This window comes from Corvus kubaryi, unplaced genomic scaffold (genome assembly GCF_017639235.1).
Source record: "Corvus kubaryi isolate FWS band 111438036 unplaced genomic scaffold, C.kubaryi_AGA036_p1.0 124, whole genome shotgun sequence".
NCBI classification, from domain to species: domain Eukaryota; kingdom Metazoa; phylum Chordata; class Aves; order Passeriformes; family Corvidae; genus Corvus; species Corvus kubaryi.
Genome location: NW_024580659.1, coordinates 1342646 through 1368645, shown reverse-complemented (window position 1 = coordinate 1368645; position 26000 = coordinate 1342646). Strand labels below are relative to the sequence as shown.

The 26000-nt window shown below is 44.7% G+C and overlaps 1 protein-coding gene across 2 annotated transcripts in view; it reads right to left on the bottom strand.

The window, feature by feature from the left end:
• Window positions 1–24876, bottom strand: part of CACNA2D2 (calcium voltage-gated channel auxiliary subunit alpha2delta 2) — a 188529-nt gene extending 163653 nt beyond the window's left edge. For both annotated transcript variants that reach the window (XM_042018867.1, XM_042018876.1), the window contains exon 1: window positions 24795–24876. In XM_042018867.1, coding sequence (XP_041874801.1) covers window positions 24795–24875 — 81 coding nt within the window. In that variant the 5' untranslated portion in view covers window position 24876. The remainder of the gene's footprint in view (window positions 1–24794) is intronic.
• Window positions 24877–26000: the final 1124 nt, after the last annotated feature.

Below are 26000 nucleotides of genomic sequence, written 5' to 3'. Positions count from 1 at the left end.
AGTTCGCTAGACATTCAGAAGCCCCATGTTTCTAGGAGAAAAAGTGGTGCTGTCAAGAATTGCAACAAGGGAAATTGCTCTGGTAGAAAAACCTGGCAGCACACATAGCCTGGGAGCCTGCAGAGCCAAGCTGAAAGTGAGAGGGAGATAACTGAGAAACCAGTGAGCTCTGGGAAAAAGCTTTCACTCCCATTTTGCCACTGGGAATCCCTTCCAGCAAAAAAATGTCTTAGCAAGAGCTCCCTGGGCCTTGTCTCGCGGGAGGATGGAAACTGGGAGCACAGATACAGGAGGAAGCACATGGTACGTGGCTCAGTCTATTCCCAAAACACATTTGCAAAGCCAGTTACGATCATGCACTAAGGGTAGAGACTTTATCCATGCAGAACTGGGCTGAGGACACCAGATCCCTGGACAGTCCTGTTGCACCTGACCTTTGCAGGCAGATGCACCTAGGGGAACAGCCAGACATTATGTTATTTCCCAAAAAAATCACCATCCCCTTTAATCCTCAGCAGCCATGTCTCCTCCCTGCAGCCAGTTTCCTTGAGAAATAGACAGCTTAAAATCTCTAGTGCAGCCTCCAGCATCATCAAGTGCTCCACGCACAGAAAGGGCACAGACAGGAGCGGCATTCATCAGGCTGGTAGACACAGCATCATTTCGCTGGGTAGCTGGATGTGGTTGACTTGGATTCGCTCTCTCCCAGGAAATGATTGTGATTGTCAGAGGAGATTGGTATATGATTATTAATAACAACACCACAAGGAAAAATAGAAGGCAATCAGCTGAGCAGGGCTGGGAGAGGAAGCAGGGAGGGTTTGCAGCGTTAGCGCTGGATCCTGCTCAAGGCCCGGCAGGCTGAGAGTACCTTGGTACATGTGTTAGGCAGAAAACGCAACTGCATTTTGCTTTTGCAATGAACAAATTCCCCAGATGCCATGCAGAGCAAGTTAATAAACAACGGCAGAAGCAGTGAGGAATAAAGAAGCACAGGCATTAGGGATGGTGTTTGAATAGGTGATTTGCAGAGAGCAAGTTGCAAGGAGTGAAAACAGGAGCAAGGTGCTCAAAAGAAGTGGTTTTACACCAAAATTTGGCATAAGAGAGCACAAGAAATGGTCAAAAGGAGCTCAACACAACATTTCAGGGCATCATCTATTGTTCTGCTCTCTCAGGCAGAGGGCCCTGGGTGACTGCAGCCACCAGGCTCAAAGCCACTCACTCAAAGCCACTCATCGCCTGCTTATCACCCAAAGGCACAGACAGGTCTCTCCCTGCAGGGATATCACAGCACTACACTAGCCTGGAACCTCTGCACCTTCCTTCTGCTCCAAGCCCATCAATATCCTGCATATGGATGCTCCAGATTAAATTGCTTGCCAAAATCAGAGGGCTTGCAACACAAGGCAGCAATGCACAGCATGTGCCAAGTCTCAGCTTGGTTTCACCCAAAAAATATCCCCCCATGTGCCTTCTTTTCCGAGCTAATCATCCCCATGATGTGACACCAGCACTAGAATTTCAATTTTATGCTGTATTTGAGAACACATTTCAAAAACAGGAGACAAGCCCAAGATAACTCAAGTTAAACCCTTGTCCGAGTGAATGCCAATTCTCCCCTCTGCTCCTCCTCTCACAGCAGAGGGACGGTGGCAAGGGAGGAGGAGGAGGAGGAAGAGGAGGAAGAGAAGGAGGAAGGCAGCTCACTCTGTGCTGGCCTCCCTGGGGAAGGGAGGCAGGCTGCCAGGCAGGGGGAGCGCAGGGCTTCAGCCTGTAACTGTGCAAACACTAATGCTGCAAAAGCTAATTTTACAGAGTTCCACTCTGCGGACTCCTCTTTGTCCCAGGATTCCTCAGCCTGAGAGATTAGCAGTTTAGAGATGGAGAAAAAGAAGGTATTTTAAAATTCAGCATAAACTCACTCAGATTCAATGAGCAAGTCAGTTTGGAAGGGTGGGGATGGGCGCATGAGGGAGGGCTCAAATAAATAGGAAATAATTGAAAGACTAGGACGAAGAAAGAGCATATGTGCCACCCCAGAAAGCTCAATATTCGCTTTCATTTTTATTCCCATCTTCATGCCTCTTTGCAGCTTACTTTCTATTCTTTCCAAGCTTTCCCTGATCTCCAAACAATATTCCTGTCTCTGGCTGCCTTTAACTCCCTATCCACCAGCCTCCAATCGTACTGGCTGTTTGCTACTATGCCACAGGCTCTCCAATAGCTTTTCTGAGTCCTTAGCTGGGATGAGGTACCCAGCCTGCAACAGAAATCCCCGCAGTGAAAGATCATCTCGTTTCAACCTTGCTGTGGGCAGGGACACCTTCCACCATCCCAGGTTTCTCAGAGCCCCATCCCACCTGACCTAGAACGCTTCCAGGGATGGGGCATCCACAGCTTCTCTGGGCAGCCCATACTGGTGCCTCACCACTGTCACAGTAAAGAATCTTTTTCTAATATCCAATCTAAACCTACTCTCTTCCAGTTTGAAGACATTCCTGCCTTTCCTGTCACTCCATGCTATTGTAAACAATCCCTCTCCATCTTTCTTGCAGGCTCCCTCGAGGTACTGGAAAGCCACAATTAGGTCACACAGAAGCCTGCCCTTCTCCAAGCTGAACAATCCCAATTCTCTCAGCCTTTCCCCACAGGAGAGGTGCTCCATCCCTCTAATGAACTTGGACTTGCTCCAACAGCTCCATGTCCTTCCTGTGTTGGGGACCCCAGAGCTGGATGCAGTACTCAAGTGTCATCCCTTACATGATCCTCCAATCCCCACCAACAACTCCATCAGTACCTGCTTGGACCTCACAGGCATTATTTTGTCATCACATTTCAATCTCCAGTGTATTTATCATTGTAACACATTGGAGAGGGATGGAGGAAGCTGCTGTGGGGCTGAGATCACAAGTTAAACCCCACAGCTTCCCAAGGGGAGCTACAGATGATGCCCCAGGCCTGAACTTGCCAGACACAACAGCAAAACCTGAGGACTACAGCACACTTGGAGCTTGAATCCTTCTCCCCAGCTGAATCCTCCTCGCAGATGAAGAATGGAAGCACTGAGAGCAGCTGCCCCCATCCAGCCAGCATGAGGAGGCTGTTCCTGCACACACACACACACACTTGCAGCAAGGGAAAGACAACAGAGAAATGGCTTCAGCAGGAGTTCATTACACTTGTTTATCTTCATTTTGTCTCTAACAGATGAACAGTGTAATGACTTTGGCTTTCCTGGATGCCACAAACCCAGAAACATCCTAATGAAAAATAAATGTATTTACAGGGAGACGTCAAAACAGCCCAAGACAAGTCAAAGTAATGTGCCTGTGTTGGGAAAGAGTGCTTTTATTTCATCGCCCCTCCATGGCCTTCGAGCAGATCACGCAGCGGAGAGAGATAAATATTTTAAATAGTGACACTTCAGCGATGCACGGTTGTGCAAGACAGAGAATAATTAGAAAATAAATTACTTTTTTTTGTACGGTAATTTCAAATGTTGAATGAATTGGATTACTTGACAGACTCCGGACCTGTTTCAATACCGAGGGTCCTATCCAAAGAGATACAGGGAACCTGGCCTCCAAAAAGAAGCCAAAATACAAATAAATGCAGCTTAGAGAAAGTGTTTAAGATCTGCCTGGCAACCTCCATAAATCTAAAAGATAGAAGGCTTCTCCTGGCCTCACACCAACGGTTTGGTCTAAAAATAGGTTAATCTTCCCGAGAGCAAAGGAGCCATCATCAACACAACACTGCCTACAACACGCACCCTGCCCCTGCAGGCACACACCGCTGCTCTGTGCAGGCACAGTCACACGGTGCCCAAAGGCCACTGAACTCACTCATTAGTAGCCAAATTCCCTTCCTTAATCTACCCTGGGGAAGCTCACATGCCGTCGGCCGACTTGCTGCACCAAACAAGGAGAGTTGCTATGATTACCTGGAACGGTCTCTCCTTGCTTCATTTCTTGGAAGACCATTTGCATAGATGCAAATGTGGTTTCCCCCCAACCCCGATTAACCACACAAATGCATGGCTATAGAAGTTGGCATGAATATGCACACACACGCTTTACTGTTGTGCTGACAGAGCATATTGCTTATTTGGGGAAAACAGTGAGATTTCGACTTGTTCCAGTGAAGAGGGTTATATAATCTGTTCTCCCTTGTCCCGTCTCTCTTTGTCTGATTTCTGATTTAACTTGTCAGATGGTTTAATACCTGTCTTATGCAGACACATGGAAACGGTCACTTATAAACTGTGGAAAACCATGGTTAGGATGCTTGTAGAGAGAAGTCAATCACTTAATGACCTTTAGCCAAACCAGATATAAAGCTGGGGCAATTTTTCCCACCAGAAGCTTTCTGAGCCCTTAAATATATCTTAAGACAGAGCTAAGTGAGAAAAGTGCTTACCAATTTAAACATGAGAAAACCCCTACAAATCCCAAAGAGTTGTCGTTAGTCCCCCAAAAAGCATTGTAAAGCAGAGCAGGCATATCAGTAATTTCGGATGAAATATTTAAAAGCAACTGTGAAAGAACACGCATGATGGAATCGGGAAATTTGATGTTTTAACACTAGACTGGACTGCAAAGCTAGCAATATCTGCAACCTGAAATGCACAGTGAAGCCATCCAAAATTAAATTGTGTGGTAGTTATGTAATGTGGGACTGTATTTTTAAATATATTCTGTTTTGAAATATGCTGCTTAACTAGAGTTCTTAAACCTTAATCATGATTGTTGTATTTTTGCTTAATACTATTAAAAGTAGTGAGAATAAGTACTTTCAGTATGAAGTTAACAATAAAATAACCGCAATTAATTTTTAAAATGCTCAAAAAAAATCAAACTCTCACACGATTCAATGAATTCTGACAAGGGCAGAGAAATGGTACTAGTTTTTGAATTGAGATTTCTTTTGGTTTTATCTAGGAGCTCCTTAGCCTAACAGAATTATACGTCATAATGGGTGTTCTTAATTGTGCAAATCCTGGATTTAGATGCAATCATTGGCACTGCAACACTCTGTTCACATTGCACTGATGTGCACACTCAGAAACATTCACCTTAGCACAGTTTTCCCCTGAAGAATATCCTTTGTTTTCAAAATTATTTAGAAAAAAAAGTAATGGAGTAGCCCAAGGAGGAATTTGCAATGCAATATTTGTTAGCACTTTGAAGTAAAGCATCAATCTCAAGCCATTTAAAAACTGCTTTTAAAAGCAAAGCTGCTAACACATAAAAGCTGGGGAAAGTAGCAACAGCATAAAAGCTGAATTTGCAGCTGGTTTGTACCACTAGAGCAGCTGAAGTGAACTCATGAATCTGACTTTAATTTCTAATTGATTTTATGACTTGGCAGTGAGCACAGGAACACAGGTCTGTCTGTAGGAGATCAGGGGGACATCAGTCCTCTGGGCTTGACACCTTTGTGTCCCTAGAGCTGCCCAGGCAGCCCTGCAGTCCCTGAGCACCGGCACGGTGGAGCACGGCAGCTCTGCTGGGGAAGCCCTTGGCTGTGGGATGTCCCACTGCACAAGGCATTGGGCTCCATCAGTAATCAATGGATTGATACACTGGGAACAAGGACAGACATCAAGGACTCCCATCAGCCAGGGATCAGTGGATCACACACAAGTCACCTGCACAGCAGTTCTAAGGTCTCATTAGCCCCCACCTTGCACATGATGTGCTGCTGACTTCACTTGGTTGTATCCGAGTAATGAGATACAGGAATATTTAATAATTTAACCAAAGGATGACCCAGTTGCCTCAAGTACAACCTGTACCAAGCTTTCAGTTACAGCTATGGAAAATTTATCTTCATTATCTTGTTATCATAATTTGAAACATAAAAAAACTAAGACAAATTCCTGAAAGAACTTGATAATTAATAATCAATCTTCTTCAGATTTGCTCATAGACTTTCAGAAGATTCCTCCACCCATAGTCCTAAGTACTATGCTATGCTATATTTTCACAGTAAAAAGACTATGGACTTCGACTTTAAATTAAATACTTCTGATTTCCCATAGTTTTGGTACAAGAGATCATCACCTGTTGTACAAGCTTTGTACTGAGTGGATGAAGTCAGTGCTGTACAGCTGGGAATTATCGTGCCAAGAAGAATATTATTTATTATGCATTTATTATTTTTGTAAGTCACCATCAGCCTTCAGTCCCTGGAAGCAGAGGCAGAGCATACCAGTAAACACAGTAAAAGAGATGGTCCTACTGACACCCATCAAGAAGTTTGTCTGAGCTGGCAATGTGATTTGCCTGGGACATGGGAAAGACTGGCAAAAGCTGGTCTGCCTCCTTCGGCTTTAAATGAGTGAGGTATAAATATAGAAGCTTTGGAAAGTTGCCTCGAGTTTGCTGCATTGGAATTGCCATTACAATTGGATTATGATCCTTATTTATCCTCATTGACAAAGTGATTGAATTTGGTCAGCTGGGTCCCTTCCCTTCCTAGGGGACAACAGAGGAGCCCCATGTCTCCCAGGAAAGCAGAAAAGGTCCGGCACTGGCTCACACACAGTGATCTCCAGGGCCCTCTCTGGGACAGTTTGAACAATCCTTTCAATCCACCACTTGCTAAGTCCCTCTGACTGCAGAAATTACAGCTGTGAGCTGCTCTTCAGAAGAGACAGCAGCAGAGATGCAAGAATGATTTCCTTGCACACCATGGATGTGACACAGACCCAGCCCAAATGCTGCACCCCTCTGTTGAGCTAGAGCAAACAAAAGGTCAGAGATGATGAGTGTTCCCCACAGCTCAGTTAAGTCAGTGGTGTGGAATTCCTCTGACTAGTCTAAAAGCTATCTAGATTTTCTAGACAAATGGCCAGACAGGCAGGCCAGCTGTAAATGACAAACAGAAGAAATCATCTGCACAGACACTGCAGTGGGGCATAGGGAGGATGATGAATTCTGGGGTGCAGAGAGAGGGGAAGATTTGAACAAGAGTTCTGACATTACCCTTACAGAACACTTGTTCTGTCATGGTTTAGGATGCCTCGATATTTGACCAGAAAATCCAAAGCATGGAAAAAAGCAGGAAAAAAACAATGACAAATGCAATCAAGCAGTAATAGTCAAAACAAAATCCAACACACTCCTCCGTGAAGTGTTATTCTATTATGGTATCATCTATATAGCAAAAGCGATGCAAAGAAAGAGTAGTAGGAGTAAGAAGATTCCTAAACCACCTCCAGACATCACAAAGCATCAAGATGCCACTTGTTAACAGCTGGTGTCAGGACTGGAGAAATGAATAGCAAACAGGAAGGATTTGCTGGCTCGGAAAATAGGCCAGAACCAAATGCAACAGGCTTGAGACTGTAGCTACCACAGCTGAACCCCTGAATATCTGCTGGACAACAGGCATATCTGAACAGGAGCCACCAGTGAGAATCAGAAGATACTGAGGCAACCATTGCTGTTCTGCCCCTCTCCCTCCTGTTCCCAATGCTGCAAATAGAATCACAGAATCACAGAATGGTTTGGGTTGGAAGGGACTTTAAAGATCACCCCATTTCAACCCCCTTGGTATGGGCAGGAACACTTTCCACTAGACCAGGTTTCTCAGAGAACCATCGCACCTGGCCTGGAACACTTCCAGGGATGGGGCACCCACAGCTTCTGTGCCAGGGCCTCACCATCCTCACAGGGAAGAATTTCTTTTTAATATCTAGTATAAGCCTACTCTCTTTCAGTTTGAAGCCATTCCCTCTTGCCCTGTCACTCCATGCTCTTGTGAATAGTCTCTCCCCATTTTTCTTGCAGGCTCCTTCCATGAGCAGAACTGCTACTGCAGTTTGATGTACCCTCAGCTCAGAGGTGCAGTGCTGAGAGAAGGACATTGGAAGAAAAGACAAACCTGCTACAAGGAGTAAGGCAGAAACTAGGAGGTACACTGCATGTTTAGAAGAGAACAGATCTGCAACAGACACGTATTATAAAACCACAGCACAAGAGATTGGAAAGGAAGAAATACAGTAAATATTCTACAGCACATACAAGCAGCCCTAGAGATATACCAGAACAAATACAGAGGAAGAAATTACTACATATAGCTAACAGAGATCCACATTAGGAATGGTATTACAAGAAAGATTACCTCCATCAAAGCCAACCCCTGGAGACCTTCTTAGGGTAATGTTTGTCCTCAGCAGCCGCTGTTAAGGTCCTTACGAAATAGGGACACCTTTTATTACAGCACCAATTTCACCTCTGCTCCGTCTTTCATGAGAAAAATAACTTAAACTGAGGCAGACCACAACAACTAGAAGCAGCTTGAGCCTTAGACCCCCATTTAGAAGGGGAAGATTTAAGTGGGTTCACGTGTGTGATTTCTCCAGGGTTTGCTGGATTCCATGAAGAGGGCTGTAATAGCACATGAGAAGCTGAAACTACAAATCTGCCAAAATGTACTTCTCCCCGCATTCTCACAAAGTAGTGCAAAGCCCTGTTGTGCCCAAAATTTTTCTTTCCTTTCAGTTCAGGCTAATTTCTACCTGTTAAGTGCTAATTTCAAAACATGAATTACGAAACACTCTCAGTGTGCTTATTTTTCTTTTGGCTTCCTCTTAAAAATAACCAACAGTGCGCAGTTTGTCCCTAGATTTTTCTGTGGCAGGCGTTATTAACATTCACTGAATGTGAATTCAGAAATCCTCACTATGGGAGGGAAATCCATCAATAGACTGCTACACCAGGGAGATACAGAGATCCTGCCCAGGCTCCCAGAGCAGGCTAAGACAGAGACAGGACCCAACCACAGATGTCCTGAGCAACTACTTTCTACCTGAATCACAGAAGTCTTTCCTTCCAGCTCAAGCTCGTGCCCTGTCTGGACTAACTGAAACATCACAGACTTACTGATCCAGAAATAAATTTTTTGTCATTAAATCCTAAATCAAATGCCATGCAAGGAAAAAAGGTCAAAAATCAAGAGGTTGTGTGATTCCTCCAGATGTGAGTGGCTTAGTCAGATAATGACCAGCCCAGAAACCACCACAACATTCTCATGCCATAGAAATGCTCATATAAATGTTTCTGTCTACTTCATTACAGCAGTAACAGGAAAGTTTCTGTGATCTCCCTCATCAGTCTATTGCAAGGGTTACAGCTAGCCACAAATTTTAAACTGGGATGTTTAGAGCTGTTCAGATGGCACATTTTTGTTCATCTCAGATTCGGGCTTGAGCACAAGTATTATATCCCATAATAGCAATAGTTTATTATTAATTACATTTTTTTCTGTATAATAATTTCCCCTGGAAAACAATTTTTGCTTTCTGGTGAAATATGTAGATACGTACAGTATAACTATCGCTGGTTCCCATAAAACAATAATCCAGCATGGAATATAGAATTTGCAATTTAACAGGAACCTACATTTCTTTAAGGGTTTTGGTTTGGTTTTCCTTTTTTAAACTAGTTAATGAGCCACTTCTAAATGAAACGAATCTTGTTAATGAGAAACTTATGTTGAAGAAAAAAAATAAATCTACCCTTCTGGATTTTAATATGAACATGCTTCTCTTTAGTACACATTCCCCCAGTTTTCCCTTGTCCATTTTCAAAAGGAATCGTGCATGTTTGCCCTCTGGAAATGCTAAGGGCACATTTAGATGTAGGATGGTCAGCTATTATTCCCACTGATATATCTATACAACCAACAGTTTTGGTAAACCAAACCTCAAGCCCCAAAGAATGGCTTTTTCTAATCGCAAAGACCACCAAGACTTACCTGCTGAAGCAGAGCATGTAAAGTAAACCAGTGGAAAGAGAACTTAATGGGTTATCAGGCCTAACCGCCTAAATTCTTACTTGAGCTTTTCCTCCTGATTTGTTTTGGACTTGGTCAAGTGATTGCAGAAGATCCTGTGTGCAGAGGGCTGCAACTGGAGCACCAGAAAGAATTCCTGTGTATATGCCATTATGGTTTGCATGGAGCAAACCAGCTGCTGAGGTGAAGAATTCAGCTGTGCCCCATCACGCATGTGAAAAGTTATTTGCAGAAGGATTTTTTACAGGTTTATTATTCCAAATCATAAAGTAAGCTGCTTTTGCCAATAGTTCAACTTAGCCACACTGCAGAGTATAGCTCCTGGATACTCATGAACTGAGTGAGGAGGCTTTGGAGATGCCCTCTGCAGCGTCATGAAAGACCATCTCTACCACCTGGCTGAAGATATCCAATAACCAGAAGCTGAAACAGTGGTGTTGCAAAAAACCCCCACCAAAATCAACCAACATTAAGAAAACAAAACAACCCCACCTCCCCACTTCACATGGAGCAACTACAAGTGGGTTCTGATAAGATCAACCTGTAGCTTTATTCAGACAGGTGGAGTTTGTTCAAATAAGTGCACAGTCAAATACATTCAATGTTAACAATGTGAAAATATTGGGGCACCGCAAATTCAAGCATCTGACTTTCTCTACTTCCAGACTAGCAGTGCCACTTGGGAGAAAGCTCATAGTCAAATAGAAATACAGTATCTGCAGTAAAATACATACAAAATTACCACAAAAGTAATTGCTTTTGGTATAAATGGTCGTCTTCAAAGTTTTCTCTAGCATACACAGCCCTTCAGAAAGAGCGAGAATAAATTTACTGCATGTGAATTTATTCAAAGCTAGTAGATTCAGTATAATGAAATCCTCCTAAGTAAATATCTGATAAAGAAGCAAATGCTTAGCACTTGACCCCAGGAGCTGGGATTTCTTGACACACGGCTGAAATGCAAAGCAGCAGGAAACTCAGGACTGCTGGCACAGAGGAGTCAAGCACGGAAAATCTCCAGGGGCTTGACTCCTCGGAGGAGATGGAGCCATACAGGGACTGAAAGAAGCAGTGCCACCAGAGGGTCATCTCTGTGGGGGACACTGAAAGCCCCCAAATCACAATCCGTGCTGTACCCTTCCTTTGCCAAGGGCCATGAAACACCCTGCATACATCTAAAAATGGTGATTTTTGCTGAATTTTCCCCCAGACTTCATTGTCATGTTGCCCAGTATGCGAACAGCAGCATACTTTGGTTTTCCCTACACAGACAGGTGCTCCTTGTGAGAAGAACTTTATTAGTCTGTTATAATAAGAGAGAAAAAGAAGCTGCCATTCAGTCGCATGAAAATCTTCACTCCCATGACACCTACTCCTTGTCCAGAGTGTTGTCTCTCTGTTACCAGACATCCCACTGGCTCAGGAGCTGAAAGGCCTTGGTGCCCACTATGCCATTCAGGGGATGAATGTAGGCTGGCATTTCCTCTGCCACAGATCTTCCCACATCCCAGCTTCACGGTGTGTCATGCTCATACAACCATTCATACAACAAACACCCCAGGAGTCCTGTTGGTTATGGGAGACAGCAGGGGTGGCAAACCCTGCTCCTGCAGAAGTAACTGAGACCAAGGGCCAAACCCATGGTGACCACTGACACCACATGTATGGTGTGTCATAGAAGATGAAGTGCAAAAGCTCTTTGAATTCATGTTATCTCTGCATACAGCATGTCACTTAATTGCCCAGAAAACCCTTTTGGAGAAGCATATGGGAAGTTTTCCTATGAAAAATGACACTGCTCAAAGTCTTTTCTAGCTAGAAACCACTCAACAGAATCTATCACTACTGACATCTGGGACATAAGCTTCAAAGCACTTAATTTACCATTTTAGCTTGAGCCAGTTTCTCATAGACATTGATATCCAAAGTAGGTAATTGTTATGCCAGAAAGCAGAATCATTAGAGGAGAAAAAAGGTGAAAAAGAAACCTACGCAGTTATTCTCCTGCAGTATCCAGACCTGCCAAAGCTTCATTTAGGATTGCTGATGACCCCTTCTTTAGCCTCCCACAACGCTGGACTTTTAAGACAATGGTTCTACAGGCTATTCTACAAGATCATTAATAGCTTGTAGAAGCATTGCAGTAACAACCACCAAGACAAGCCCCCAGCGAGGTCCCAAGCCAGAACAATAAAGCCTTTGTGCATCTCTGCTGGTACAACTGCAGCTCACCTTTAGCACCGAGCTCAGGCTCTCAGCTGTGCTAATTAATTGCTTAAGGAGTTGTCACCCATCTCGGTGATGCAGAGCCAGCAGCCATCGCCACCCCTCCCCTCTCTGCCACAGTCACATTACCTGCTCCTCTCAAGGACCTCCTAGGGCTGGCTCCCCATCTGTCCCCTCCACAGCCTCCACACACCCCTGCTCCGCCTCTGCGAGTGAGAACGGAGAGGAGCCAAACCACAGCGGCTCTTTAGAAGCAAATGCTTCCTCTGTCCATCGTGTCCCCATCTCTGTCACTCCAGACCTCCAGACATTAGCAGGAGCTTCAGTCCACAGCAGAGTTTCTAACCACACTGACAAAGTCCCACCTCTGTCTGGCACTCGCAGCTACGGAGGACACACAAGGACATCAGGACCTTCTGCCTAACACACCCCATATTGTTTACTGCATTCAGAGTGTGCACCCCTACCATACCCATATAAATCTTGTGGTGATGGACAACACAAAAAGAACCTGTTAAAACCCCAGGAATTGATTGCAATAAGGTCCTGGAGGAGCTGAATAATTCCCATTACATCATTTGTCTGTGAATCCTTTCCAATCAGCCTTCCCAGTGGCTCCAGTACTCTTTCTAGTCCATGAGGCTAGGAGCTGTGATAAACCTGATCCTACAGGCTGAAAGTATATGGCTTTCCTCTACTGATACCACTCCTGGGGATGCCCACAGCCAGCAAAAGACCTGTAAAAAGATTCAACAGCGTCATCAAGCAGGGCACAGTCCAGAAATCACACATCACTTTATGGGCTGCCAAGTGGACACCCCCTGTAAAACTAACCCCAACCCTATTTTGTGACTGCACCTGGGCAGTAACCAGCTTTTGTTTAAAAATGACTCCCCTCATTTCCCAGCCCTGCCTTCAGAGCTGTGTGAAGAACACTGCTGGTTATTTTTTAGAGGTGAATCAACACTAATTCAAACTTGATGGCAACTTAATGACTCCCATCAGCAGGTTTGCCCAGAGCAGAGCAGCGACCTCAAACCACTGGCCGACTGAAGGGCACCCACCCCCACCATACACACCTGTCACGTATAAAGGGATCTTCTTTACCTTGCTCTGGGTATCAGTGTATGTTTTAGAAATGAATCAGATTGTAACCAATATGCTGGAAGACAGGCCAGGCTCCTGGAAGAGTGGGGATAGGAGATGGTTTCTGCTAGTGGAGTGCTTTCAGTCTGCGGTTTGCACTGAAGTTGTTATGCCTACAGCTGTGATGAAAAATCCTTCCTTAATACTGCACTGCAATAGCAGGAGAAGCCTGATTCCTTATTAAGTTGTGTAAGCAGAGAGGTCAAGCCTAGAAGAGCTGAAAACCTGCAATTCCCTACCCTCCTTTGGGATGCTGCAGGTCAAGGTGGAAGTACAATGGCAAGTATGCTTGCCCTGATGCTGCATTTGCTCTCTGGGTAAACAGAGACCATCTACTCCCTGGGCTGTCATTCTGGCATCTTTCATGACCACTAAACTCTCTCCTAAAAGAAAAAGGAGGTTTTATTAGAAAGTCAGTGGACGATCCAAATGTCAGAGTGAAAAATCCAGAGGAAGGTTAGGGATTTTTTACTTTTTTTTTTTTTTTTTTAATACAGCTGCACAGGAGGTGAGTGAACACCAGAGCATTTTGATTTCCTGCCTGGTTTCAATAAATGTTGCACTCCCAGGCACCCAAGGGACTGCTGTGGTTTGTCAAAACCAATTAATTTTCTTCCACAGAATGCTTCAGGCACCTCAAAATGTCGTTTGAGAGCTAGCACACATCTAAGGAGGAGGGAAAGCTGGCAATCAACTGCTGCTCAGGCTCTGCATCAGGAGCACAGCCCTAAAAACTCACACCAACAGCAGAGGCAAGGAGAGGACTTACCACTTCAGTCATGGGAAGGAGCTGAGGGCAGAGCCAACAAGAAAATGCCATGTGTTATAGGCCCTAGGAATATAAACATGAAGCTGCCACTTGTGAAACTTGCCAGAAGTAAGTTTCCTAAGGGAGAATTCAAAGCTGAAAGTTTCTCTCTCTTACTTGCATTTCCTAGGATTCACTGCTCAGTGCTAATAGATGTAGTAATGAGCCAGAAGAGACAAACTGAACAGTTGTTATCAAGGAAGACATTTGGTAGATAAGCCCTGGAGCTGAGATTCACAGGTTCACTCCCCAGCCCTGCATCAGACTCCCTGTGCAGAATAAGGGTTTTCCTCATCCAAGCCTCAATTCACCTGTTTACAGAGCCAACCTGTGATGTTTTCCTTCTCTCCAGTATTGAGATGTGAAAGTAAACTTGTTTTCAAGTAATTCTAATAATCAGCCGTGAAATGCACTAGAGGTAAGCATGGTATTACCATGCTAGGGTTTCTTTTTCAGTGAACACCAAGTCACTGGGCACTTAAGAAGATATTGGAGCTATCGTTTCTACTCAGAATTGGACATACCCAGTAGTGATGCTATGAATATTCCATGTATTTACCTCACAGCAAATTATTATCACTGAATGTTAGGTAAACCATCTGCTGCTTTCTACAAAAGGCAGGGACAGGGATGAATGTTTTTGTTGCATGCCAGCACTTTAAAAAAAGGGCAGAAGACAAAAGATAAGTTGAATTTTAAACAATTTGAGTTGACTGTGGAGTCACAGGCAAGTCCTGCTAGAGCAGGAAATGGAACAACAGCTGATGTTCCCAGCAAGCACTATAGTAAGGCCCAGCCTACTCATAATGCCCAAGGAAACTGGGAACCAAGGCTCCTTTGAAGATCCCAGCCCTTCATCTCAGGTCTAGTGTCATCCTTGCTGGACCAGTGACAGAAACAAAGAACTTCCAAAATTAAAAATGACAGCATGCTGAGCAGTAAGTGAGCTTTATAGTGTAACAAATCTTAGAAGAACAAGGAATAAATCCGCCTTTTTTTCTTTTTCTGTTCCTCAACCATAGTATCTTCAATGACCTACTTGTTTTTAAAAGTAATCCAACATTTACCATTACAATCTTCTTTGCTCCTCAAGTCACATAAACCCCCTGCTGTCTCCTTCTTCTCTATTTACCTGGCCTTACAGTCACAGCAGGGAATTGAAAATCTGCTCCCTGCCTCCTAGCTACAAGCAAAGGCTTTGCTTGGGCATCCAACAGATGATAACTAATGCTACTGCTTAAACAATCCCTGGAGTGGCTCCTGACACATGCAGACATTTAGATCCTGCTGCCAGTCCAAGCCACATCAGCCAGGAGTTTAGGAGACTGCCCTGATGGAAAGAGCCATGCCTCTCATTCACAGCATCTCTTCGCATCAGTAAATCTCATGTTTCATTCAGGCAGGATTTTTCTCAGTGCTCTTACTTACTATTTAATATTTATACTATGGTCAGTGTCCAAAAAGCATGACACTATTGGTTATAGTAGGTGCTGAACAAACACATACTAAATCTGTATTGGATGCTTCCAGGTGTGAAAGGTCAGTTAGAAAAGAGAGAAAAGTCAATAAAGTCTCAAGCCCAGTGAATAACTGAATCACAACGAGCAAGCCCAAATATAAATCCAAAATAAGGAAACAGAGAAATCCTCCAAAATATCCTCAAAAAAATCCTCAAAATAAAGAGGGGATGCCCCACATATACCAGTTGGTATTGATCAGCCCAAGAGCAACAGAAAAGGAAGGAGAATCCATAGCCATTAGCATCACCTTCCTGCTACATTTCCTCCCTAGCCTGTTCACCTTCCTTCCCTCTGCTCTGGATATGACCTCCCAAATCATGAGAGAACGTGGTTTATCCCTAAGACACAAAAGAGTGTGGAGTTTTTCAAGCTCATTGTATGCAAAATTGTCAAAGTAAGATGCAAAGGATACAAGTGTTGGAAAGCTACAGATCCCTGATGGTTACCAAGATCTGGAATCTCCCCAGAGGCAGTTCCTCCAAAGGCAGAGCCAACTTTTTCAATAAAGCCACAGCAAACTACAGCTTTAACTATAGCACAGATTCTCAGTCTTCAAGCAAAGCTCTCCAGTACTGAAGTCCAGTCTGCTTACGAGGACAGCAAGGCTGATCTAATAACAGACTCCACTCTCTCTCCCTCCCTTACAATAATATCTTAACTCTAAATAATTAAAAGGAAATAAGTACCTATAAAACTGGCAGCATCATTGCAGGCCAATAGGTCGGCAGGGGTGGGTGTTTGAAATAAGGGGCCCATTCAGGTCACTCACTTCAGATGTCAGAGGTGATCTGCTGTAATGAGGCACGATAAACATGCTCACTTAACATGCAAAGTGCCCACTGCCATTTACCAGGCTGGAGCCACACTGCAACATAACAACCACAACTGTGCCCTTGAGAAGTCACCTCCTCCCTGGCCTCCCCAACTTCCCAAACTCTTCTGCATTTCTACACACAGAACGAAGGAGATGTGACACATCTTACTGCTTCCTCCACACAATGACCCCATGTATCTAACAACAGTTTCCTTCTTTAAACCTTTCAGTATAACTGTATTTTGCTCCTCTGCAGTCCAGTGATGGATGGAAGCGATGGATCATCCACAAGAAAGCCAGGATCCAGTACCGTCCAATTCCTAGTGCTTGCCTGACAAACCTATCAGGAAGAGAAATGCAAACTCCCCAGCCTGCAGCATTTCAAGTTGAAGGGGCACTTAAAGCCTATAAATAATATTTAAAATCGTAGAATGGGAAAAATCTGAACTACGATGGAATACAGATACATATTTTCTATGTTTTGTATCTTGATCAGTGATAGAGTTGCATTTTTGGTTATCAGCTCTGCTCATAGGAAACTGAATTCCAGGCTATATCAATTCCCCTGTGAATGTAAAGGAAAAGAACCATCTGGAGAGAATAATAAAACAATTAACTTTCCATTAAAGAATAATCTATGTATGTTTTTAAGAAGGGAAACTTTAATGATCTCCACCTAATTATTCATCCTGCATTCTGGCAGAGCTGGTATGGATTTTGCCTTGCTTTATTTTTAAACACAGCCTGAAGTTAACAACTTCAGCTGGAATGGATGTGGGGACCACACAGGCTCCTTCAGTCAAGGGCAAGACAACCTGGATGAGGGAGGCTTCCAGAAACATCAGCCAAGGTCTCATCCTTCCCATGGATTCATATGGCTGTGTAAAGGCAACAGCATCAATTCAAAGAGTTTCACTGGATATTCATGAGGATTTTACAAACATGGTTGTTGTAACTGGCTGGCTACATCAGCTACATTTTTGGGTGTGAAACGCAAAGCAGTGTACTCAGGAGATGCACACACCTGAACATCAGTCTGTTGAATGCTGGGCTCATTTAACTTGTCACTGACAGCAATATAAATCAGAAATGACTCCATAAAACTCAATGGCAATCCCTTCTGATTGTGCAAACTCACCAACTGGCTGCAAGTGTATTATCTTTACAAAGTAATTCTGTAAAGCGAAAAGGTTCAAAACAAGGGCTTTAAGGACTATTACACTGCCTGTTACCCTTCTAAACACGCCCTTCTCTAAGGACCTGCTGGCTTTACCCACGATGGAGAACAGTCCAGGCTGCACCACACTGTGGTTCTGCAGACCTGCTCAGCACTGCCTCAGTTTCCCAGAGGATAATACTGATGAGCCAGTAAGTGTGCATGCCTGCACTTCATTCCAGTTTACACAGCGCTTTCCAGCCAAGGCTCTCAAACATTTGGAAAGGACCAAATATAGTTTAAGCTAAAATTAACTGGAACATAAATACCAGGATTCAGCCACTCAGATCACTCCTTTAGAACACCTACCTGGCACTCTGGGCTTTCCAGCATGAGAACTTGCACATTAAAGAGCTGGTAAATAGTGAGACAGTGTCCAGGTAATTCTTTGCTACAATTTATTGACCGACTGATTGCGATCAGGCTCTGTGACACAGTGCAGGCATGTTTATCCCTCTCCCCTGCAAGCTGCTAAGTTTTATGATCTGAAAAAGTAATTTAAAAAAACCCAACATAATTCTGGCACACAAACTAGTCACACCTGAGTCCTACTGGAAAAATCCCTGCCTCAGCTTTCAAATGTTGCAGAACATTTTCATTCACAGCTTCTGCATAAACAGAACAAGTATTGAGCCTAAGAGTCTAAGGCATTTTAGCCTCTGAGACTTCTAGTCTGCTCTTCCCCTAGAACTGTAAAAGCCCATCTTTCTACACTAAATACATATATATATATATATATATATACACAGACACAACCATATACACAGATATATGCACACCCTGATGTCTCAAAGCAGGGCCCCTCTATCTGCCAACAGGCTGCACACTGCATCAGCACAATGGTTCTGGTGCAGGATCTGCACCACCCACTGGAAAGGATTTAGTGAGGGGTGCTAACGTCACACTGAGCAGCCACATACAGCTATAAATTATTCATACACATTACTCTAATTATGCAAATGTACTAAAAGCTGGAGCATATGTTTCCCTGACATCTCACAGTACAGATGCAATATGGTTCTAGTAGAGAGAAAGAGTGAGAAGTGAGATGATGGGTGTAAGGGGGCTAACGATGGCACACTCTGGCCCAAGCAAGGGGTGGCAGAGGATCCCTCTTTCCCAACCAAGCTGCTGCAAGCCTAAGGACATTTAAATGCTCCTCCTTGGTAATATAGTGTTGGCTTTGCACTCAGTGCTGAACAGAGTGCTGAGGCTGCTGAACGGCCCAGGCAGATTAAAATAAACCCAAGCAGTTTGGAACAGGAATGTGTTTATCTGGCATCGCACACTTCCTCTTATCAAACATGAGGAGCAGGGGAGGGCACAGTGATGGTGTACGGAAGCAGGCTGTGTGCATGCTGGTAGGAGAGGGGGAGGGAAAAGAGGAGAGGAAAGCAAGGATCAGACAGATTATGCATGAGCTTGGGAGGCAAGGGGTTCACTGGTGTACACAGCCCATACTCCTGGGCAGTCCCCAGATGGGCACTAGCTGTAGGAAAACTCAGTAAGGTCCTTTCTCCCTGGCAGGATCTGGAAGAGGGCAGGCATTTAGTGCTGCTGTAGCATAAGCAGCTGGCTTTGTGTGTTGCCCAAGCTTTGGGGTCAAACTCCTCTCAACTCTGAAGGAATTCTGACACCTCAGAAGGAAAAGGATTGAATATCAGAAGATTAGGATCTTATTCCCAACTCTGCCATGTTGGGAATAAGGACCACATCACTGTGCTTCTGTGAATGCCCAGTCCACGTGACAGAGCCCTTTGGAAGCAGACTGGCTTCTCAGACACAGTGTCCAGAGCATTGTGCAGGGGGGCTCTGATTCTCTTGCATCCTTCATTTAAAATTCCATTAACACTTCTCAGATTCTCCAGCCATACTGAATGACCAGGTGAGTATTTCTACACCCAGAGAAAACAAAAGAACAAATTAAACATCATGTAATACCACAGTTACTTGGGAGGTTTAGGCTAACTTATTATTATTCCAGTAGTTACCCAAGATCAAATAAGTTGAACAGAAAACCTTGACAGCTCCTTTGATAAGAGCATGTCTCACCTCCTGGTGCTGGCATTAAAGAAGCTCTAGCTCTGTACCAGCAGTTTTGTAAGGGATGCACTCACAGAGTGAAACACTCGGTACTGCAGAGACCCCATCACAGGAGGAGTGCTGGTGACTGCAGCACTACACAAGGCAGATGCCACTCTTCACACCCAAGGCAAAACTCTGATAGTATACTAGTTTTTTTAATTCAAGCTCTTGTTTGTGCACAGCTCAATCACAGTTCCTCACCTGCAGCTGCCTCAACTAAAGCATGGCCATGCATTGAATACAAGAGAGAATATATCAGAGAAGCAGCGCTAAGCAGAAGGGACAGGCAGACTGAGGCAGACAAAGGTGGGGACACCTGCACACATCCTGGTCACTCTGCCCCAAGCCCTGGCCAGCAGAATCTGTCCTTCCCTGTCAGAAAAACCCAGAGGAATGAACAGCAGCACTTCTGCCAGGCAGAGATGCCAAACTAGCAAAACAAAGTACAAGATAACAAGCAAGAATAGAAGACAGACATGAAAATCCACTGAAGTAAAACCAGATATTGATTACAAGGAGCAAGCTGAGCCACTTCTACTGTGCCACAATCAACAAACCCCTTGGGGGCTGCATCCCAAAGGGCACACAACACGAGTCTCCCTTTCCCCTGGGCCCATCCTCCTTTCTGTGCAGTCACACGTTGTGGATCAAGTACAGCTCAGGCAGAGGCTCCCTGCCTGCCCAGCTCAGCCAGCAGGCTGCTCCCCATATCCCACCCTGGGCTCAGCTTTGGGGCCATCTCACCCTTTACAGACTGAGTGGTTCCTCATCAACAAGGCCAGCAGAATCCTTATCTCCCAGTCATACACAGCAAGGCAGACCCAGACACTCTCTCTTGACTTCCCTTGGCTGCCCAGAGGAAAGGGAAGAAGGTACAGAACCAGCTTGACAGACCGGAGAGGAGAAGCAGGTGCAGCTCAGGTCCAGCTCTGTTGCCCACCCTGCCCCTGCTAAAGCCTGTCTGTGGCAGGGTGTGACACCTCCAGGAGAGAGCTCGACCCTGCTATGGAAGCAGTCCTCAGGAAAGACAACCAGAGGGAAGAGAAAGGAAGACAGAGCAGGAAAGGGGGCTCAGCATTTACATCTCTTACCTTTTCCCCCTCTCATTTGAAAGGCTTTGGCTTCCTCAGTAACTGTCAGCAAGGAAACAAGGCCATTAGAGGCAGCCAGGGATAACAGGTACCAGAGGAGAGGGAGGGGATGTTCTGACCAGCTCGCTGTTTGCCTCAGGAGACACAGGATCAAACACAATTTAGGTAACAAGCCAGGGCAGACTTGAGCCTCAGCCCAGCTATCCAGAAAAGGAGTTTTAACACAACATCCAGGGGAGCTGCTCAGTGAGGCACAAAACCCAGTGGCACACACAGTTCTGCTGTCATCGGTCCTGCCACGAGTGCCAGCACAGCAGGACACTGGGAGGTTGGGACAGGGCTGCACCAGCATGGGAAATCTCTTGAGTACAGTCTACCCTGGAGCAGGTGTTGCAGCATCTACGCTGGAAACAAAAAATATTAATTCATTTTTGACTAAAGTCAATAACTTTTACTTGTGCCAAAACACTAGAAGAAACAGAAATGTAGTGTGGTGTAGCAAGAAATGCCAAAACAAATTTTTTTTTTGTTCAGGAAAGTGAAGAGTCCACTGTAGCCACAAAGAAGTCACTAACAGAAAAAAAATGTAAGTCAGAGAGTTGTACTTTTAGTGTAATATTCCTTATTCTAGAAATAATTATTTTAACAATGTCAATCTATTCAGCCAGCATTATAGGGTCCCACATATCATCATGCCAGTCAGAGCTAAATTAGCAATGATTTGTGCTCTCAATTATCTCTGGTGAGCTGCGAGGGAGGCAAGGACAGGGAGACAAAGCAACATGCCCTTATCCATGTGCTGGGATTTGTTTTGAGGCATGCCTGGAGGAACCAGCCAGTCAACAGGATGCTGCACCACAGGCACCCTGAGGGCTGAACATTGACTTCACCAGGCAGAGAATCATCTCAGCAAGGCCATGGTCCTCCATACAGCCCCAAGCCCACGGTGTTCAGTCATATGGGTGGCCCCACCACAGCCAGTCTGACCAATGGGGACATTTGCACTTCAGTGTTTTCAAGGTTTGGACATCAGGAGAGAAGCAAGGTGGTACCTCACAGCTGAAAGGAGAGCCCCTGGCACAATACCCCTTTACATCTCACAGCTTCTCACCCTCCTGTAATTGCTCAAAAAAAATGGTCCTCTTGTGCAAAGGAGCATCTGCATGATACAAGCTTGGAAAATCTCTCCAGGTGATTGCCTGTCCACCTGGCAGGAGAGGAGAGAAGCAGGGGCATTGAACATTTACCCCAACTCAAGGAAATGACTGAAGAGTTAAAACAAAAATCTTTCTGGGATGGGCAGCACTCCAGGAGGATAAAATATTCAGCAGCGTTATGTTCCTGGACACCATATTTCTGACAATAAATTTCATGCCTCATATGCCACAACAGTTACGATTTCAGGCAATAACCAAAGAACAGGTCCTCATCCTTTCACAGCAACCCAAGAAAAAAATACTCATAAGTAACCCTGGCAAATCTCTGAGGAGGGTATTTTTTATTATTATTTGGTCTGACACTTTGGTAGTCAGGCCTGAACTGGAAAGAAAATTTCTGGCATGGACCCACCTCCAGTGCTTACAGGCTTCATAGGCCCATGAGAGCTGGCACTGGAACCCACCACCTCACAACAGACTCCACCAAGTTCAGAAGGACCAGTTCTGTCTTTGGTGACACTGGAGCACTTTTTTCCCCTACTTCTAATATCACTCCCTAAGCACTATGAACCAGAAATCCCCCTCTGCAGACATGTCCCAGGCCAACATGGCAAGCTCAAAAACATCAGCAACTTTTAGCAAAAAACAAGCTCTACTTGCCTCATTTTTCTTTATCCTTCCTACCCTGCATGGGTCTACTCTTGCTTAATAATAAACCTTCCTGTGAAATCCCAGTGGGTGGAATTAGCTTCCAGCTATACCATGTTTCAGCTCCCACAGCTCCTCAGGGGCTTTCCCTTCCCCCCTGTGCCTGCTCACCTTCTTAATTTTGAGTGTGGTTGCAACAGAATGTGGACTTATTTTTATTCAACTTTTTTAATCCATGTCTCCAAGTAGGTTACAGTGCCACTTTATGACATTAGACAGCTCCCATACTGTAACCCCGATGAACCTGTGTGCAACTGGTGGGTAAGGACTCCCTGCAGGTACAGCTCTGAGTTCTTCAGGATGAAGCACTCCATGCCATTTTCCATCCGTGAAGCTGTGCTAGTGTGCACTAACAAGCGATGTGGTTCTTAACTATCATCCACTTGATATTGCATCTACGAATCAAACCTGAGCTCCACATCCCAAGTTTCCCCCTAGAGATCAACAGACAGCCTCCACCAGTGCTTTCTGGTGTTCAAACAGCTGCACATTGGAATTTTCAGTAGCTCATTTCTTGGCTTCAGCTGGTTTATGCATTTACTAGATACAATAATTAGCTTCCTCCCTTCACAAGAAGATTCCAAAACAGATTTCAAAAAAACCCTTCAATCCCTCTGTAGTCAGTTTATCCAGTATTAATCCATTGAAGTACTGCATTATGTTCTACCAGAAGAATTAAACAGGAAAAGTGGGAAGCTCTCTTACCTGTAATTGACTGACTGGCCAATAGGAGTCAAGTGCCGGCAAATTGGAGGTGTAATTTCTCTTTAATTATGGCATTAAAAAAATTACATGATATACCTATTTAACATGCAAAGGAGTAAAATCAAAGCTAATAAGAATAAATTGTAAGAGAGGACATCTACAAAAATGTAGTAGCAATCCTTTTGTTTTTTATGACTGTGCTCTGCTGAAGAGAATGCTGGCTGCTGTGCCATCGTACTGCCTGGAAAACATCCCCAGCTCTAAGACCCTGCCAATATGCAAAACTGCATTGCAAAAATGCATGGCTACATTCAGAAATACCTGTTGAAACCCAAGTGGTGTATATGCTTTTCATGCTGCACATGAAGTTTATATCAATCCAGTTGTAGCTCCTTTGAAATGAATGCACACAAAGCCCAGATACACCATTCTACAGCTCAAATATGAACAAATGAATGGATGAACCGTGAAGAGTATTGCAGGCCTTCAGGTAAACTCATTTCAAAATGCATTTAAAAGAAAGTAGTGTGACCTCTGTGTTTAGACAATGGTTACAACCAACAGTAAAAAATATGAACAGTTCTGTTTAAGCTAATATAGCTACTAGTGCAAGACAGACAGTAGGAGTCCCATAAAGTATTGGCATCTGAGAAGAACATGTCACTGTCACCAGAAAACACAAATACACCCATGCTTTTTTCCTGGGGTAACATATTTATCACTCTAGAGAAGCCTATTTTCTTTAGATTAACACCATAACTGTTATTCCAAATTGTTCCATTTCAAATCAGCTAGTCAGCACAAGAGTGTGGGCAAGGGGAAACAGGGTCTTACTGGGAAAGGGAAACAGGGAAGGTTTCAAAGGCTGTTTGATCCCAAACCTAATAAACCCTGACGAAGCTGTTCTGTAACTGCCCTAACCCAACTCAGAGCACTGGTGCCAGGAGAAGAGCAGGTCTGGCATCTGCAGCCTCTGTATCCTGGTGCTAACTCAGGGAGCAGGAGGCAGATGCCAGCATTAGTAACTGGATTTCATTTTCTGGCACTTGGAAACAGAAGCCAAACAACAATTACAGTTTTACCTGCAATGTGTATTTAAAAACAAGGAGCTTCCAATGGCTAGCCAAATTATCCTTTCAACATTTCCTGCTTTGTCAACACAAGTTTAAATTTAAAACACAAATTAAACTACCTTCAGTCCCTGGAGGAAAGGTTAGTTGAATTTAGTATTTTTTAGCGTGTCATACAGCAAAAACCCCACAGGTACATGCTCAGATAGCAGTGACATGCAGCCCCAGAGACAGGCAGATACAAACCACACTCACTCCCACACACTTGGTAAATGCATCTGATTGCCCAGGAACCAGAAGCACAGCCAGCCATGACCCTGCACATGGAGTGAGCTGAGAGGGTGACTGAGTGCGAGTGTTCTCTCACTGAGGGTGATTTCTGCAGATGAGAACATACACTGCCACAAGAAAGGCAGCACAGGTAAACGAAAGACAGCTTACCAGTTTGAGCTGCTGGACTCCACCAAATATCCTCATCACTCCATCAATCTCCTGCTCCAGCCTCCTGGCCCAGTACTGCATACTGCAAGACATGGAGAGAAAGAGAGAAAGAAAGGGAGAGAAAGAGAGAGAAAGAGTCAGAGCCCTGACACTGAGTAGATAAGCAAGGGACTGAAGGGAGAGGGAGGAAATCAGTGCCTCAGCTAAGTTCACTGCTCTCTCTCTGCAGCACTGAGTGCAGGTGGAGTGCCTGGAACACACTGCTTTGAGAATTACAGCTGGGGCAGGTTATAAACTTCAAGACTTCAAAATTTATGCACAAGGCACCACAGAGAGAAGAGGGGAGAAAAAGGTACAACAAAAACTGCAAGGCTTGAGGCTTTATTTTCTCCTTATATAAACATTTGCAGTAGATAATTATTTAAGCCCAGAGTGGTTAACAAGGTTGAAGTGCTGTGGAGTACAGAAAACAGCTTATTGCTTCAGCAGGGCTCTGTGGCAGAGAGCAAACCCTGAGCCATGGCAGGGCCAAAGGTGTCTTGTCCTACTGCAGCAATGGATTATGACTGTGGCACCACGGGAGAGACCTGGGCACAGCCAGGAGCCAAGCACAGAGCAGCGAGTGCCCAAGGGCTCAGCTGCTTTGCACCTTCAGCAGAGCCCAACCTGTGCCAGGCACCGACTCCGCCAAGCCCACTGCAGGCAGAGCTGCCTCCTGAGGCAGTGGGAAGGGCCAGGAGTTGCCACTGACATGTCCTTCATCCTGAGCCCTGTACGGAGGGGGAGCTGGCTGCCAGGCCTTCCAACAGGCACAACACCCTTCCATACATTCAGCCACACAGATTTCTGCTTACAGCAATTAACACCGAGTTAAAAACAACAACAAATAAACCCTCTTCTAAATCCACAGAACTTGATAATTCTCCTTCTTTTAATGAGATTTCCTGGCTTCAGTTGCTGCCCAGGCAAATGTCAAATCTCCTGTCTGACCTGGAAAAGCAACACTTGATTGCCTCTGCACCCCTTGGCACTGCCTTCGGTGCTTTTTTCACAGCAACATTTCTCTTTCAATGTATGCCACAGAAAGAAGGGAAGGAGAACAAGGAGTAGAAGGTAAGGCAAGCAGCAGGGCAGAGTGCTGGTGGGAGGGAGCAGACCAGCTCAGGGAGGTTGCACTTTTGTTAGGTTCACCAAGTGATTTCATTC